The following is a 15,770-nucleotide window of genomic DNA, read 5'->3' on the forward strand; positions in this document are numbered from 1 at the left end:
TATTAAACACGGTTTTTGGGTTGTTGGGTTGTTCCTCAGGGAGCTATTCAGGGTCCTGAGGAGTTTGTGGAAGGCATGGCTCTGGGTGTAAAGGCTCTGGTTGGAGGTGCAGTAGGTAAGAGGCTCTGACTGGATAATTGGATGTTTCCTGAACTTATTTTGATGTAAAAGTATAAGCTAACCTTTTTAACACTCTTCATTCTGCTTCTCAGGAGGTCTTGCGGGAGCAGCTTCTCGCATCACGGGTGCAATGGCTAAAGGCGTGGCTGCCATGACCATGGATGAAGAGTATCAGCAGAAAAGGAGAGAGGCCATGAACAAACAGCCCAGTGGACTAAAAGAGGGCCTGACCAGAGGAGGAAAAGGACTCGTCTCTGTGCGTAATATGCTAAACATAATAGTGGAAACTATCCCTCATTTAAGAGATTAGTCTGCAGAACTTTCTGATGTTTCATGAAAAAGCTAAAACATCCTAAATATGAATCGATTTAGTGTTTCCGACACTAGAGTAACAATCATAATCTTGAATCAGGTCCCACAGGCCGGTACACCCAGTTTATAGCCAGTATTCAGAATGTTAAAGGTGTCCCTCTGCTAAAATCTACTTTTTCCTGTTCTTTTTTGAAATACAGTTGGTCTCTGAATTGTATAAGCATGCTGCACATGAAAGTCTTCCTCAACCTCCATTGTCTGATTCTTTACACTAGTTAAAATTAAAAATCCACCCCAGGGTTTTGTTCCAACTGCCTGGACTGCTCTGCTGTGGCTGAGCCAAAAAGAACCCTAGGTGGATTTTTACTTTCTGGACCTGGACTACCCACCTCTGTGTGTAACTATAGGTTTACATAGGATCTCCGGTGGATTTTACATTTTAAACAGACTCTTAAGACTAGGTCAGTGGCTGAAATGCACTTAGCAGGGCATTACACATGTAATAAAGTAATATATGACATTGCAAAGACCTGTTATTAGTGTGAAAATGTCTTTATTTTCACACATTTCTAACTGTTGACAGTCTAAATGCTTTCTGGTGTCACAGTGCTCTTAGCCAATCAGAGACGATATGTTTGAATGTATAAATATTCATGAGCAAGAGCTGAAATCCTAGCATCCACCCCAACCACTCCTCCACCGGACTAAAGCAGCCTTATATTGGATCACCAAAACACTTCTTTTTTTTCCCCACAAAAAACAGCTTACATGGCATTCAGTCATACTAGAGACCACAACTACACAGTTTAAAATGAATGAAAAAACGATGGAATGACACCTTTAATGGCACATTTTTAATAAAAAAAGTAGTGGTAAAACGATTACTCAAGTAATTCGAGTAAAAAATTGAACAAGTAATTTTCTGTGCCTCGTAATCGTTTATTTGATTAAAAAACTCAGCGTGCGGTAATTCGTGCTTTTAATTTGACAACACGCTCAGCGCGACGTCACCCGCGCGCAGGAAAAAGGAGCAGGCAGCGGAGGTTCTATTTCATGCCTCCTGACCGCCAGAGGGCGGCTTAGCCTAGTGGATATTCCCTTGGGCACAGCAATGGACCGAGCAATTATACCAAAAAAAGCATGTGACCCACCCCTACAAGGGGCCGTCACACCCACCTATCTTCCTCTTTTTCCTCTCGCGCTTGGACCGTTCACAGCTCACGGAGCTGCAGAATTCTGCCCTCACGAGCTGTTTCGTTATTGGATTTACTGGATTCTACTGGATTTCGGATTTACTCGTTTTCACTCCTGAGAACTAGCGTGGCCCGGGCGGTGAGTATTGCGGTGACCCCGCTTGCCCGGGTTCGCTGAGTGTTAGTGCACCTTACCTGCACTCGCTCGCCACGGCCTACTGCATCGCTGGTCCAATAACCGCGTGCGTATTACTCCCGTCCGCCGTGGATCCTCTGTGTGCACCGCCTGCTATGGAGCCTATTGCCTGTCGAGCGTGCTTCGCGCCGCTGCAGCCAGACGACCCGCACACCCTGTGCCCCTCCTGCCTCGGGGTCTCTCACCTCCGTGAAGCTCTGTCTGACCCTTGCGTGCATTGTGCGACAATTCCCTTCGCCTCACGCCAACACCGGCTTGCGTCCGTCCTTATTAACGACGACGCCATGCTCTCCTCCTCGGGTTCCTCGATGGTGAAAACAGGAACTAAGCGCTCTTCTTCGCGACCTGCGGACGAGCCAGCACCAAAAAGGAAGGCAGGTGCTCTACGTTCACGCCTGGACCGCTTGGAAGCTCTCGTTACTCAGCTTCAGAGTCACCAGCTGCCCGCTGCCCTCCAGCTCGGCGCTGAGACCGCCGACTCCGAGCCCGTGGAGGATGATGATGATTTACTCTCCACTGCAGCCACGGATAGCCTCTTTACTTCAGGCAATGCTGCTGACTACACTGGACGGGCTGTTTCCCTCCCACGATCGCCCCTCTCTGCAGCGGGCTCTCCTCTCGGCTCCGGCTCGGTTGTGGATGATGGAAGTGCGTTGGAGGACACTTCTCCCCTCCCAACTATGGTTCGCGCTACTCTGGCTCGGCTTGGCTCCGCTCCAGCACAGCCTAATCCCAGCTCCAGTGCTTACTTTAAGCTAACCGCGGCGGATAGCCCCGCTCTCATTCCTCCTTGCAGCGCATTTGTGGGAGAGCTCCAGTCAGCCTTTTTGGCTGCAGCTTCGCGATCTCGACCTTCTTCCCTGGCTCGGTCGTTTTGGAACATGTCCGACGCGGCTCAGTACGGACTGGATCGTATCCCTCCAGTGGAGCCTTCGGTCGCCTCCCTGGTTGTTTCTCCTGACGAAGCGCTGCGTTCTGATGTCCGATGCCCAAGCAAGGCATGCAGACGCACTGATGAAGGTATCGCTAAAGCATACAATCACGCAGCGCGCATTGGCCGGCTGGATAATACTGTTTCTCATCTCCTTTTGGAAATGGAGTCTTCACCTCAGCTGGTAGATATGCCTTCTGCCTTTAGAGGTGCTCTGCAGACTGTTCTACATGGAATGGGATTCCTGACACAGGAGTTAGGCAGTCTTATGGCTAGCCTTGTGAGATTACGCCGTCATTTGTGGCTTTCTCAAGCGCCGTTGTCTGATGCGTGCAGAACCGCGCTCCGGGATCTCCCGTTAATGCCCGGCCAGTTATTCGGACCGGCGGCCACAGAGGCTTTGGAGCGCCGAGCTCGTATGACCGAGACGCGACAGCAGCAGCCGAAATCACATCGCTCTGAGCGTGTGTTTACACGCCCGCGTTCAGTTCTTCCACAGGCTCGCTCTGATCAGATCAGGCGTATGCCAACTCAGGCGAATAGGCAATCTCCCCCTCGGATCTCTGGACACTTTCGCCGCCCTCCAGCTCCCCCTCGGCGCCCCCCCGCTGGAACGAAAGGACCGCGCGCTTCGCGCTGACGAGCAGGGGCAGCCAGTGGGTGTTTTCACGGACTCTCAGCTGGCTGCGTGGTCCGTAGCTTCCACGGATCGCTGGGTTCTTTCGACCCTGAGTTACGGGTATCGGCTCCAGTTCAGGAGTCGACCCCCGCGAGTCGCACGTTTGATTCAGACACGTGTAAAAAGTTCAGTTCATGTAAACACTCTTCAGGAGGAAATATGTGCTCTTATTGCAAAACGTGCCATAGAGGAGGTGAAATGTCCCGTGTTTTTTCAGGGACACTGCTCCAAATATTTTCTAGTGCCGAAAAAAGACGGCGGCTTCCGCCCGATTCTGGATTTGAGGGGGATGAACCGACACCTCAAACGATTCACTTTCAAAATGATTCGTCCCGTGGATGTGCTCCAGGTGATTCAGCCAAACGAGTGGTTCACCACTCTGGATTTAAAGGACGCATATTTCCACATTCCCATAGCAGCTGTACACAGGCGTTTTCTCCGCTTTGCCTTTCAGAACCGAACTTATCAGTACCGGGTTCTTCCGTTCGGGCTTTCGCTAGCTCCGAGGGTCTTTACCAGATGCATGGCGGCGGCGTTATCTCCGCTGACTCGCGCTGGAATGAAGATCTTGCCGTACCTGGACGACTGGCTGATCTGTTCACTCTCGCGGGAGCAAGCGATGGCAGATCTCAAAGTGTTGCGATCTCACGTAGCAGGGCTGGGGCTTTCCATCAACCTGGAGAAAAGCTCCCTCTGCCCGAGTCAGTCTGTTCAGTTCATAGGCATGAACTTAGACTCGCGAGCAATGAGAGCATCTCTGACGACACAGCGTGTGGTGAGTATTCTGAGATTACTCTCCAGAGTTCACGTGGGCCGCTGCGTCCGCTACAGTCACCTGTTACGTCTGCTGGGAATGTTCACAGCGGCTGTGTGCATTTTGCCGCTCGGTTTGCTGGAACTGCGACCGTTTCAGATCTGGATGAATCATTTGGGGCTCGATCCGATCCGTCACAAACACAGGCTGTTGCTGATCGATCGGGGGTGCGAGGAGGCTCTCGCCCCGTGGAGGCGCCGCTCTTTTCTCATGGCGGGGGTACCGCTGGGGGTCGTGGCATCACGTCGGGAGATAATCACCACCGACGCATCTCTCACGGGTTGGGGTGCTGTATGGCAACGCAGCGCTGTGCAGGGTTCTTGGAGTTTTCACCGAGCCCAGGACCACATAAACCTCCTCGAGCTGAGAGCGGTTTATTTGGCACTCCAGCATTTTCTGCCACAACTCCAGGGTCGTCATGTTCTTGTTCGTTCAGACAATATGACAGTTGTTTACAACATAAACCACCAAGGTTGTACTCGTTCCCTGCCTGCTCTGCGTCTGGCACGCAGCATCCTCACCTGGGCAAATCACAGGCTGGCATCGCTGCGGGCGATTCATCTTGCTGGGACCCTCAATCTGACTGCGGATTTTCTCTCAAGGCAGAGGTTGGACCCAGGCGAGTGGTGCTTACACCCGGATGTGGTGCGTCAAATATGGGATCGTTATGCCATGGCTGCGGTCGATCTTTTTGCGAGTGCGACCACCACACATTGCCAGCGATGGTTCTCTCGCATGGACGAAGAGAGAGCGATGGGGACAGACGCGTTGGCACACGAATGGCCACGCTGCCTTTTATATGCCTTTCCCCCAATTCCGCTTCTTTTGAGCGTCCTGCTCCGAATTCAACAGTGCAGACACAGTGTCCTGCTGGTAGCTCCACAGTGGCCTGCCAGACCCTGGTTTCCTCTGCTTCACTGCCTACTCAGCAGCGAGCCCTGGCCACTTCCTGTGAGGAGGGACCTTCTCTCACAGATGGGGGGGCGACTGTGGCACCCGTGTCCGGAACGCCTCCAGCTCTGGGTGTGGCCTCTGGGCCCCCTGATGTTTTAATGGCTTGTTCTGCCTCTGTGAAATACACTGTGGAGAATGCCAGAGCTCAGTCTACCCGTCTCTTATATGGTAACCGTTGGAAGCTGTTTTCTGATTGGTGCACTAAGTTCAGGGTTTCTCCTGTGCACTGTGATATTCCTGTAGTGCTGGATTTCCTCCAGCATCTGTTTGATGCGGGTAGGGCACCTTCCACATTGAAAGTTTATGTCGCTGCCATATCAACCCGTCATGTGGACATTAATGGATCATCCTTAGGTTCTCACAAACTGATCTGTGGCTTTCTTAAGGGTGCTAGGCGCCTAAGGCCTGTCAGGACCCCGCGCTGCCCTCAGTGGGATTTACTTTGTGTTTTAAGCCTCTTAAAGTGTGCTCCCTTTGAACCTCTATCACAAACGGGTGTTAAATGGGTTTCACTCAAAACTGCCTTTCTCTTAGCTGTTGCCTCAGCAAGACGTGTCAGTGAGCTGCATGCACTTTCAGTTAGTGCTGCTTGTTTACGTTGGTGGCCTGATTGTTCCGGTGTCACATTGTGGCCTAATCCTGTGTTTCTGCCAAAGGTTCTGGAATCATCTTTTGTTAACCAGTCTATTGCTCTGTCTGCGTTTCAGGACGAGCTTGTGGATCAGCCTTCAGTTCTGTGCCCTGTTCGTGCACTCAGGCAATATGTTTCAGCTACGGAACCTCTTCGTTCCACTGATCAACTTTTTGTGTGTTTTGGTGGCCGCACAGTGGGTGGGCCACTCTCTAAACAGGGTCTCTCACACTGGGTGGTAAGAGTCATCAGGATGGCGTATGATGCAGCTGGTATCACGTTACCTGCATCTGTGACATGCCACTCCACTCGTGCAGTTTCCACATCCTGGGCGGTACTTCGGGGTGTTCCCCTGTCAGAGGTGTGCTCAGCCGCGACCTGGTCGTCTCCTTGCACTTTTTCGAGGTTCTACCGGCTGAATGTGGCTGCGCAAATGGATCTGGCCTCATCCGTGCTCTCAGCCAAGAATCTGCCATTGGATGTGCTGCCCTCGTGACAAAGTTGGTATGCGTCATCCACTAGGCTAAGCCGCCCTCTGGCGGTCAGGAGGCATGAAATAGAACGCTAGTTACGAATGTAACTGTGGTTCTATGAATGCTGGATGACCGCCAGAGTCTGTCGTCACTCGGTCAGTCCGCGGGTTGCGCGAGAAGTTGTTCCGAGGAAGATAGGTGGGTGTGACGGCCCCTTGTAGGGGTGGGTCACATGCTTTTTTTGGTATAATTGCTCGGTCCATTGCTGTGCCCAAGGGAATATCCACTAGGCTAAGCCGCCCTCTGGCGGTCATCCAGCATTCATAGAACCACAGTTACATTCGTAACTAGCGTTTTAGTTGAGAAGAGGGTATTTTGAAGCGGTGCGGGGAAAAGAGCGACAACTTACGAGAAAAAGGAACAATAATAACGTAGCGTTTTTAGGCTGGACAGCGTGTATTCGCTCTTACCTCCCACAGCAGCATGTTTTTAGCGCTGCTCCGACTCAGCCGAGCACACGTTAGCGGTGGAGCCGAGAGAAGGTTAATATAACTTATAACAAATCAATGAGATTAACATTAATCTTAATAACAGAACGACAGCGCTGTGGAGCGCTGACTAATATTAATACTGTCTAATGTGTGTTTAGTTTATCAAAACAGCCAATTCTGGACAGGCTTAGTACAGGCTTTATGTAAATGAACACAGCGCTGAGGAGTTTATAAACTAATACATGTCTCCGGCTTGGCAACATCTCTGCTGTTCAGAAGCTAAGATGCACAACATGATGCAAATGTTTATGACTTGTGTTTTGATTAATTCCCTATAGTTTTGATACTTACAAAAAAACCTTGTTTAAAATAATTTAACCTAATTTATTAAAGTACTAATTATTAAATTATTATTATTCCTTTATTTATTTCTATTTGTGTTTGCAGTTTGGAAATGTCTGTTGTGAATTTAAAAATATATCTTATCTTATTAATGAATGACCAATTGATTTCCTTTTTAAGTGAAATGTCTTGTTTTCTCTTGTGTATCTTTAATTACTCTTAAAGCAAAAAAAAAATGTTTGATCCGATTACTCGATTAATCGAATCGATTTTTCAATAAAGTACTCGATTACTAAAATAATCGATAACTGCAGCCCTACTAAAATGTATTAAAGTGGATTTCTTTATCCTGTTTAGCATTAACCATTTCATCCCTGTCTCCACACAGGGGTTTGTGAGCGGCATTACAGGAATCGTAACCAAGCCCATTAAAGGTGAGCTGAATGTGAAAAACTAGAGCAGGTATCAGATCTGGGTAAACGCAAGTTATCCAGCACAGAGATAATCCTGATTTCCAACTTTTTGCATAGTCAAATACCGCGTGTGTGTTTGTGTCTGTAGGAGCTCAAAAGGAGGGAGCAGCTGGATTCTTTAAAGGTGTTGGAAAGGGACTTGTAGGAGCCGTAACTCGACCAACAGGGGGCATCATTGACATGGCCAGCAGTACCTTCCAGGGCATTAAAAGGTATATACATACATTTATTGAGACCCTGTTTGTGCACACTTTCAACGAATAACCAGGGGTGTGCCGTATTGTAATTTATTAATGTGCTAAAAATGAATCCGTATTGTGATAAGTCTATAGGTACAGCAGCTGTTTGGGAAAAGTTTGGACACACCTTCTCATTTAATGTTTTTCTTTATTTAATGTGTTTTCTACATTGTAGATTAATATTAAACACATCAAAACAATTAAGGGACACATATAGAATTATGCAGTAAACAGTAAAAAAAGTGTTTGTCCTCCACATTAATCCCCTGATCTAAACCTGATGAACTGACATAGTGATTTGAGGTGGTTTAATTGGGATGAGCTGGAGCTTCACAACATGAAGAGCTATGTTCAGCACCTCCAAAAACTCCTTATTTCAAGACGCTGGGGAAACTGTTCTAGATGACTTTCCCTCATGAAGAAACTGAGATTAAAATACCAGGGATGTGCAGATCTGTCCTCAAAGCTAAATGTGCTACTTAGAAGAATCTAGAGTATAAAATATATTCTGTATTTTAATATTTTTTTGTTTACAGAATAATACAGCATGTGTTCCTGTATAGCTTAAAAAGAAAAAAAACACACACACATTGTATGAGAAGAGAGAGGTGTGTCCACACTTTTTTTGACTGTTTGTAGTTTATATGCATGCTCTAAATATTCTGCACTTTAGTATTGTGGGAGTTTTTTTTTTTTTTTTTACATTATTTTACATTATTTTTAAATTTACATTATTATAATCTTATACAAAAATAGTCGCAGGTTTTCTTTTTGAACATTTAAAACTGTTACATTAAATTAAAAATAAAAATTTGTATGGTAGATTGTTATGGAAATCTAGAAATGAATAAATATTTTTTAGTATTTTGTCATATTGCAAAGAATATTGCTATCACAAAAATACACTGAAATATTATGATATTTTAGGGGCATATCAGCCATTTAAAAGCCATTTTTAATTTCCCCCTTGTGAGGAAAAATGAGTTTTTCTTTACTGTAACTTTTATTTTCTGTTATATGCTATCACTAAATACTAAATACTAACAAGTACTAAATAAGGTGCTTTTTAAGTTTTAGTACGAAAAAAGGATAAATGATATATTTTAAAAGAGAGATATGGGTGAAATATGGTTATTTATTGGTATGGCACGATTAGCGTATTGTAGTGTATTAACTGTGCGTACGTGTGGTGGTCAGCATGTTCTGTAAAAATTAAGTAAAATCTTGACATATAAGACTGAATGTGTTCTGTTCATTCAGAGCTGCAGAAACGAGTCAGGATGTGGAGAGCTTGCGACCGCCGCGATTTATTCACGAGGACGGTGTCATCCGACCATATAAGGAGAGAGAGGGCTTCGGCAGCCAGATGTTACAGGTAACCTGCTCACTTCTCACCTGTAGATTACCGTCATTCCCATACAGCCAGATATATTATATAAAGAGCTAGACTCTATGGACAAAAGTATTGGGACAGGTGCTTATTCTTTGTTTATTCTGAAATCAGGGTATTACAAGGAGTTTATCATGCTTTTTTTGACGTAACTGTCTCTGCTGCCCAGGCTAAGTGTTCAACTAGATTTTGGAGCATAGCTATTTGGACTGACTTGTAGTCAGTATTCACAGCTCTGAGCGGTCCAGCAGTCTAAGGCGCTGTTCATGTAGCTATCCTCTGAGCTCGCCTTGATGCTACTCAGCTCAAAAAGAGCCGATGGCTGACTTCACATGTATCGGAGGAGGCATTTGCTAGTCTTTACCCTCCTGGTGATAGGGGGAGTCCAAATGAATGGGATGGGTCATGGGTCGTGTAAATTGGGGAGAAAATGGGATAAAAAAAAAAAGTATTGAGTATTCACCATTCCACTACATCCCAACTCCTTAACTAATCCAAAGTACTGGGTGATGCACAGTTATTTAAGACACAGATTCACGGCTCCACAGCTTGGGGCTTTTTACCCCTCTTGCCCACACTTGGTATTAGGCATGGTGGCAGTGTGGCATGATGATTGTCAGCATTCGTGGGGCTGGAATTGTGAAATAGTGATTCAGGGAGCATGTGATCATTATTTTTACACATGGATTGTTCACCACAGAGTCCAGACCTTAACCTCATTGAGAATCTTTGGGATGTGCTGGAGAAGGCTTTGTGCACAGCGGTCAGACTCTACCATCATCAATGCTGCTGCAAAAAATTAGAAAGCAAGTGAAAGTGAAAAATTAGAAGCAACTTTGTAGGGCTGCACAATATATCTTTTAAGCATCGTCATCGCAATGTGCAGGACATGCAATGTCACCTAAGGCTCTTATTTACCCATTAAAAGGGCCAATTATTGTATTATTTTTGCAGTTTTTCTCTGTTTTCTGGGTTGAAATAAATCTTGTGACATTGCAAAAGCTTATCGAAACAATGGCACAGCGAATGCGTGCCACAACCAAAGCTAGGTCACGCTAAATATATATATATATATATATATATATATATATATATATATATATATATATATATATATATTTTGTGGCAGCATTTTCTTTGACCAAGCAGTGTGATATAATCATGTTATTAAACCCAATATCAGGCATTAGATAGAGGGGTGTACAGCCCACCAGCCTTAAGCCTTGGAGCAGTGGAACTGCTTTCTGTGGACCAATGATGCTCTATCCCACGAGTCCCACTAATGCTTTTGTGGCTGAATGCAGACAAATCTGAACAGAAACACGGAAACCTCTCAGAAGATCAGAAGCTATACAGCAAGCACAAACTCCCTGATGATGCCCGTGATTTTAGGAAATAAGCAGCAGCGTCTTCAAGCTTTTGTACATAGTTTCTTTAATCCAGATCAGATTAGACACTGTGAGTCTGTCACTTGTGAGAGAATGTCCTGTTCTGTCATGTTTGGACTGTCTGGTTTACTGTTGGAAGTTTAGCTTAAAGGAGTTGGAGAGTGCATTTCTAACATCTGTTAACTTACTAATTGACATTTTAGAAACTACTTTACACCCAAAGTAGTCTCGTCTTAGTTTCTTTAACATCTTGTGCAGATTAAACCTAAACCTCATCATTATAGGGTTGCACAATATTTGTAAAAAAAAAAAATGCAGTATATTGTTATATATTTAAAAATTAGACCGGCTAGAGTAAAATCCATTATACAGATCATATTTAATCTGCCTCTGCTGGATATGAGCAAGTCCTTCAACCCTCTGTGCTTTCTAAGATGAGAAATGGAAATATAACTACAAGTATTTTACTACACAAGTATTATAACAATAAAGGTATTAAATAACTAAACTAATTAACTAAATGAACTAATTCTCTGACGTAAGAAAATAACTTGCTGCTAATGTTCATACACTGATGTGATTGAGTAGATTATTAGAATTAGAGGCATAGAGTAGCATTAACATTTAAATCCTAATAGGAAACTGTTAGAAAATGCTTAGTGCGGTTAAAACGTGTAAACAAAAAAAACAAGCCTGTCTTCTGACTATAGCTTTCCTCTCTCCTTTCTTGTCGTGTTTGCAGAAAAGAATGGCCCTCTCTGAATGGAATAGCACTGACAGTGATGATGAGAATAAGGACAGCTAGAAATGTTGTTTATGTTGTGTTTTGGGGTCTGAAATTTTCAGGGGATTGATGAAATCATTGTGTGCCATTTAGCCCATGAAACAGGCTGCATCACTGCCGCTAATAACTCCGCTGTGCTAAAGTGGAGAGCTAGTGGTGGCTCAGTGGGAGTTAATCGGAGTTAATGTGTATTTTAATTAAGATTTAAATTAATAATTTAAAGCACCGTTATTTTAAAGAGTGTAGATGGAAAATGAATGTCAGTATATGTATGTTTTACTGTTTTACACAAGCTTGTCTGTTTTGTTTTTGTTTTAATATTGATAAATATTGAGTTTTACCATTTTTTATGATTTCTTTTCTATTTTCTATTTTCTGTTCTGTTCCCAACCAATCACTTCCATTGATACCTTCCTCCCTTCATACCCATTTGTTTTCTTACTTTTAAATAAAACATTTCAACCTGCACGTCTTTTCATTTACTGTTTTTCCAGCTGAATGTTCATCGTTGTCATTTTTGTTTTTGTATTATTTGCTGTCAATCATGAACAACACTTCTTCAACATACCACTGAACGTGTACCATAATCATAAACGTCTCGTGTTATTGCTGAAGGATCTTAAATGCAGGATTATTTTGCCATATTTACCACTTTATTGAACATCTCATCCTCTGAGTTTCATTCAGTTTTCTTCTCACTATCCCTCCATGCCACCATCATTTTCTTCACCTCCATCATCACCACCACTTCATCTTGTTATGCCAAATAGTGTCACATAGGTACTGCTCTGAAATAAGTGTTTTAATTTTGTACTGAATATGGCATAACTTTTTATATTGTATTTAAATGTAACACTTTTTTCTTATACTTCAGAAAATTGAAAATGGACGATTTGCAAAGTACAGATATTTTGCTCATGCCAAGGTGAACGATTCGGATTTCCTGATGATCACGAAAAGGTACGAAACTGCGATATTAAAACAATGCAAAATAATTTGATTGTTAAGGCAAAAGTGTGTTTTTGCAATTTATGCAATCAGAACACTTCTATGTAGTGGGACTATGTAGTGTTCAAAAAATATTTTTCATTATTGTTTTTCTTTGAAAGACAAGAAAAATACATTAGGGATGTTTGGCAAAATGTTTCATTTTGTTTGGTTTCAGACAAAAAAATAAATTGGTGCAGCCCCGTTAGCTATATGGTGTAAAATGTGAGGCTAATTCCCCCTGTAACTCTATTCTATCCTGCATCTACAGGGGGATTTTTTTTGTTACAAAGGGCACTTTTGGTCAGTTGACCTGCGAGTGGCAGTATCTGTTCGATGAGTTCACCAAAGATCCTATGATTGTTGAAGATAGACGACTCCGCATTGAGGCAAAGGTACATTCAATCATACACACACACACACACACACACACATCAGCCTTCAATGACTGAAATTAAATATGCATTTTCTTCACAGGAAAGAGTGAAGTCTGTTTTTCATGCCAAGGAATTTGGAAAAATCATCAACTTCAAGACTCCGGAAATAGCCAAGGTATAAAAAACCAATTCTGTCACTGTGTTGCTTAAATTAAGCAATAATACACAAGAGGGAGCGCTATAGCACGATTATAACACGTTATAGCACAAACCTCTAGTGTATTGTTGCGATTATACCACAGTTCCATTATCACTGTATATTGAAAAAATTTAAGTTAAAGAGGACGAGAATATATGATCTGTTTGGTTATAAAAACTCTGCGAGTTAAAATAGCTCCATTGCTGCTCTGTTTGTAGCTGCGCTGTTTGGCTTGTAAGCGCTGCAGTGTTGCTAGGTTACCTGTATGTGGCAGAGAAATATATGGAGAGCTTCGGTTACAGTGCATTACTAGCTGATAACAGCACTCATAGAACGACTCTCAGCCAATTACATTGCAAGGGTCGGAACTAACTGTGGTATAATATATATATATATAGCCTGTTGTCAAAATTACTACTTTTGGGTACTGCATTTTACATGCAGTAACATTTTATAAACTATATGTAGTGTAGTAGTTGAGAAGTTTGGAGACAGAGGGGCATATTTTAGGACATAGTCAGCGCACCTGTGATTTTTTGCATTGCCTTATTTCCAGACCATTGTGCCCATCAGTGTAAATATATTCATAAGCACCGTTGCTATTTATACAACAAGATAGATAGCAATGAGCATGGCATGGTGTAAGATAGGACCAAGGTGCTTTAATGGAGGCACTCAAAACGCTGTATAATCGTAGGCTAGGCTTAATTTCTGTCTGGAAAACTGCCGCAAGTTTACAGTGTAATCTTAAATAGGTAAATTGAACAACATTCGTCTGCACACTGGTTAAAGAGTCTGTCTTTAGTCTTGTGAAGTTGTTAATCCACACTAACATTTAATTGTTTTCCACAGTGGGTTCTGGCCAAGCTCCAAGATGCCCGGGAAAGTCTGCCAAAATAGCGCCTGCGTGTGGACGTTAGCCTTAAGAATATCTGAGATCTCACACAGACCACCTCTGCCCCCTTTAGAGTGTGCCTTTACTTATATGCAAAACAACACTAAACACTTCAAGAAAAGAGAGGAAAAAAAAACTGTTTTTACCATCAGTTCTAGTGACTGTTAGAGGTATGCATGTGTGTATACTCTTAATTGTTTACATTTCTTCATCTTTTTAGTCACTTTTTTGAGTCGAATGCCTTGTTTGCATATAAACATACCAAATCGAACATTTTATTTAAGCTGGTCCTATGTTTGTTTTTTTGTTAGTTTTTTGGGAAATAATTTATTTAGTGACACAGTGGTTAAGTAATACTGTAAAGGATAAATAAGTTGTACATTTAATGTATTAGACATACAACCTTTATTTTTTACTGGTTGCAGGGCCGGCATTTTATACCTCTGAAGGAGGTCCTGTCTACATTTGGTTTTACTTTTGGTCATATAAAGAATTATATTTAATAGAGATATATGTATGAGAGGGCTGAAACCGTTTACAGCTCTGTTCTATATAATATTATTATTACTTCCATTCGATTATTATCTGATTTGGCCACATCTTAAGAAATGGTGCCCAATAAAAAAAATAAAACAGGAATGGCTACATACATGCCATCCACAAAGGTGGCCTCCTCTTTCCCAGTTTAAAGGTTCCTTATACTTACACTCTGCCTCTGTTACATAGATTGTTCTTTATAACACCAAAAGTGATTCCTCTATAGCGTCACTCAAAGAACCCTGTGAATCACCTTTATTTCTAACAGTGCAGGATTCAGATTTCTCTCTTGAGCTCACTAAGTCTGTTTACACCTGGTGTTCACAAAGGTTTTAGTAATGGGATCACGCTGGATTCCAGGTTCTGTTGAGACTGAATTAAGATTGAATCAATTAAACTACTCTGGGAAGTTGTGGGAGGTGGATCTTGTTGGATACAGTCAGGCGAGTGGAAATATTCACACTACAAGTATTTATTACTGTTGATCTTGGCTTCTCTCTCCCTCTGTCTCCCTCCCTCCAGTTACTATCCGGATACAAAGTGCATGTTAATGTCAGGTGTAAACAGCTCCTAAATGTTGTGAGCCTTAATGTCTGATGGAACATTCCACTTCCAGCTATAGTTCAGCAATCTTCATTTATTGTATTCACTTTTTATTATTCAGCACTGCTTATTGCTCCTTTAAATTCATCCTGTACAAAGTCCTTCAGATTTTATTTATGGAAAAGAGAAATGAAGACCAATTTATATATATATGTATGTATGTATGTATTAATGGGGAACATGTGTAAAACACTTAAGATGACAAGAATGTTTAAAAGCAGACTGGTTGGTTTGGCAGAACATGAATATTTTTGTATTTTGTATTGCTTCTGCATGAAAACTTTTCGGCTGGCCACTGCATCCATTTCACTGTTTACAGCTTCTGAACAGTATTGTACTGTAAATATTTATTGGCTTTGGTACTTACTGTTGATTTACTCTCAGCCTTTCTATGCAGATTGTATACTGATATATGGTACCTTTAACAATGATACATGAGGGATTAATGCCACAAATATGCAATAATAATTAGCCTTTCAGTGGAGCTAATGTTAATTTGTTTTCTTAAATATGTGTTGGTTAATGCACTGTTAATATGTCACTGGATATGATTTCAATGTTTTTTTTTTTCCTTTTATTTTTAACTTGAGTATGCCTATTGAATAAATGTATTTTGATCAACTTTATTTGGTTACCACAGTGCTTTGAGATTAATGTACATGAAAGTATTGTGTTTTTTTGTTTTTTATTAAATCTGTAAATGCAATTCAATATAAATACAGAGATCTGTGAAATCGGTTTACACTGTGTGTAAGCAAATAT

At 42.6% G+C, this 15,770-nt stretch overlaps 1 protein-coding gene across 3 annotated transcripts in view; it reads left to right on the forward strand.

The window, feature by feature from the left end:
* The window catches only part of vps13a (vacuolar protein sorting 13 homolog A), a 77,475-nt gene extending 61,841 nt beyond the window's left edge, over nucleotides 1-15,634 (forward strand). For all 3 annotated transcript variants that reach the window (XM_007260133.4, XM_007260135.4, XM_007260138.4), the window contains 9 exons: nucleotides 40-115; nucleotides 213-376; nucleotides 7,525-7,570; nucleotides 7,698-7,821; nucleotides 9,109-9,223; nucleotides 12,285-12,370; nucleotides 12,669-12,792; nucleotides 12,875-12,949; nucleotides 13,826-15,634. In XM_007260133.4, the coding sequence (XP_007260195.3) occupies nucleotides 40-115; nucleotides 213-376; nucleotides 7,525-7,570; nucleotides 7,698-7,821; nucleotides 9,109-9,223; nucleotides 12,285-12,370; nucleotides 12,669-12,792; nucleotides 12,875-12,949; nucleotides 13,826-13,873 (858 nt within the window). In that variant the 3' untranslated portion in view covers nucleotides 13,874-15,634. The remainder of the gene's footprint in view (nucleotides 1-39; nucleotides 116-212; nucleotides 377-7,524; nucleotides 7,571-7,697; nucleotides 7,822-9,108; nucleotides 9,224-12,284; nucleotides 12,371-12,668; nucleotides 12,793-12,874; nucleotides 12,950-13,825) is intronic.
* Nucleotides 15,635-15,770: the final 136 nt, after the last annotated feature.

The sequence above is a fragment of the Astyanax mexicanus genome, chromosome 12 (genome assembly GCF_023375975.1).
Source record: "Astyanax mexicanus isolate ESR-SI-001 chromosome 12, AstMex3_surface, whole genome shotgun sequence".
In the NCBI taxonomy this organism is placed as follows: domain Eukaryota; kingdom Metazoa; phylum Chordata; class Actinopteri; order Characiformes; family Acestrorhamphidae; genus Astyanax; species Astyanax mexicanus.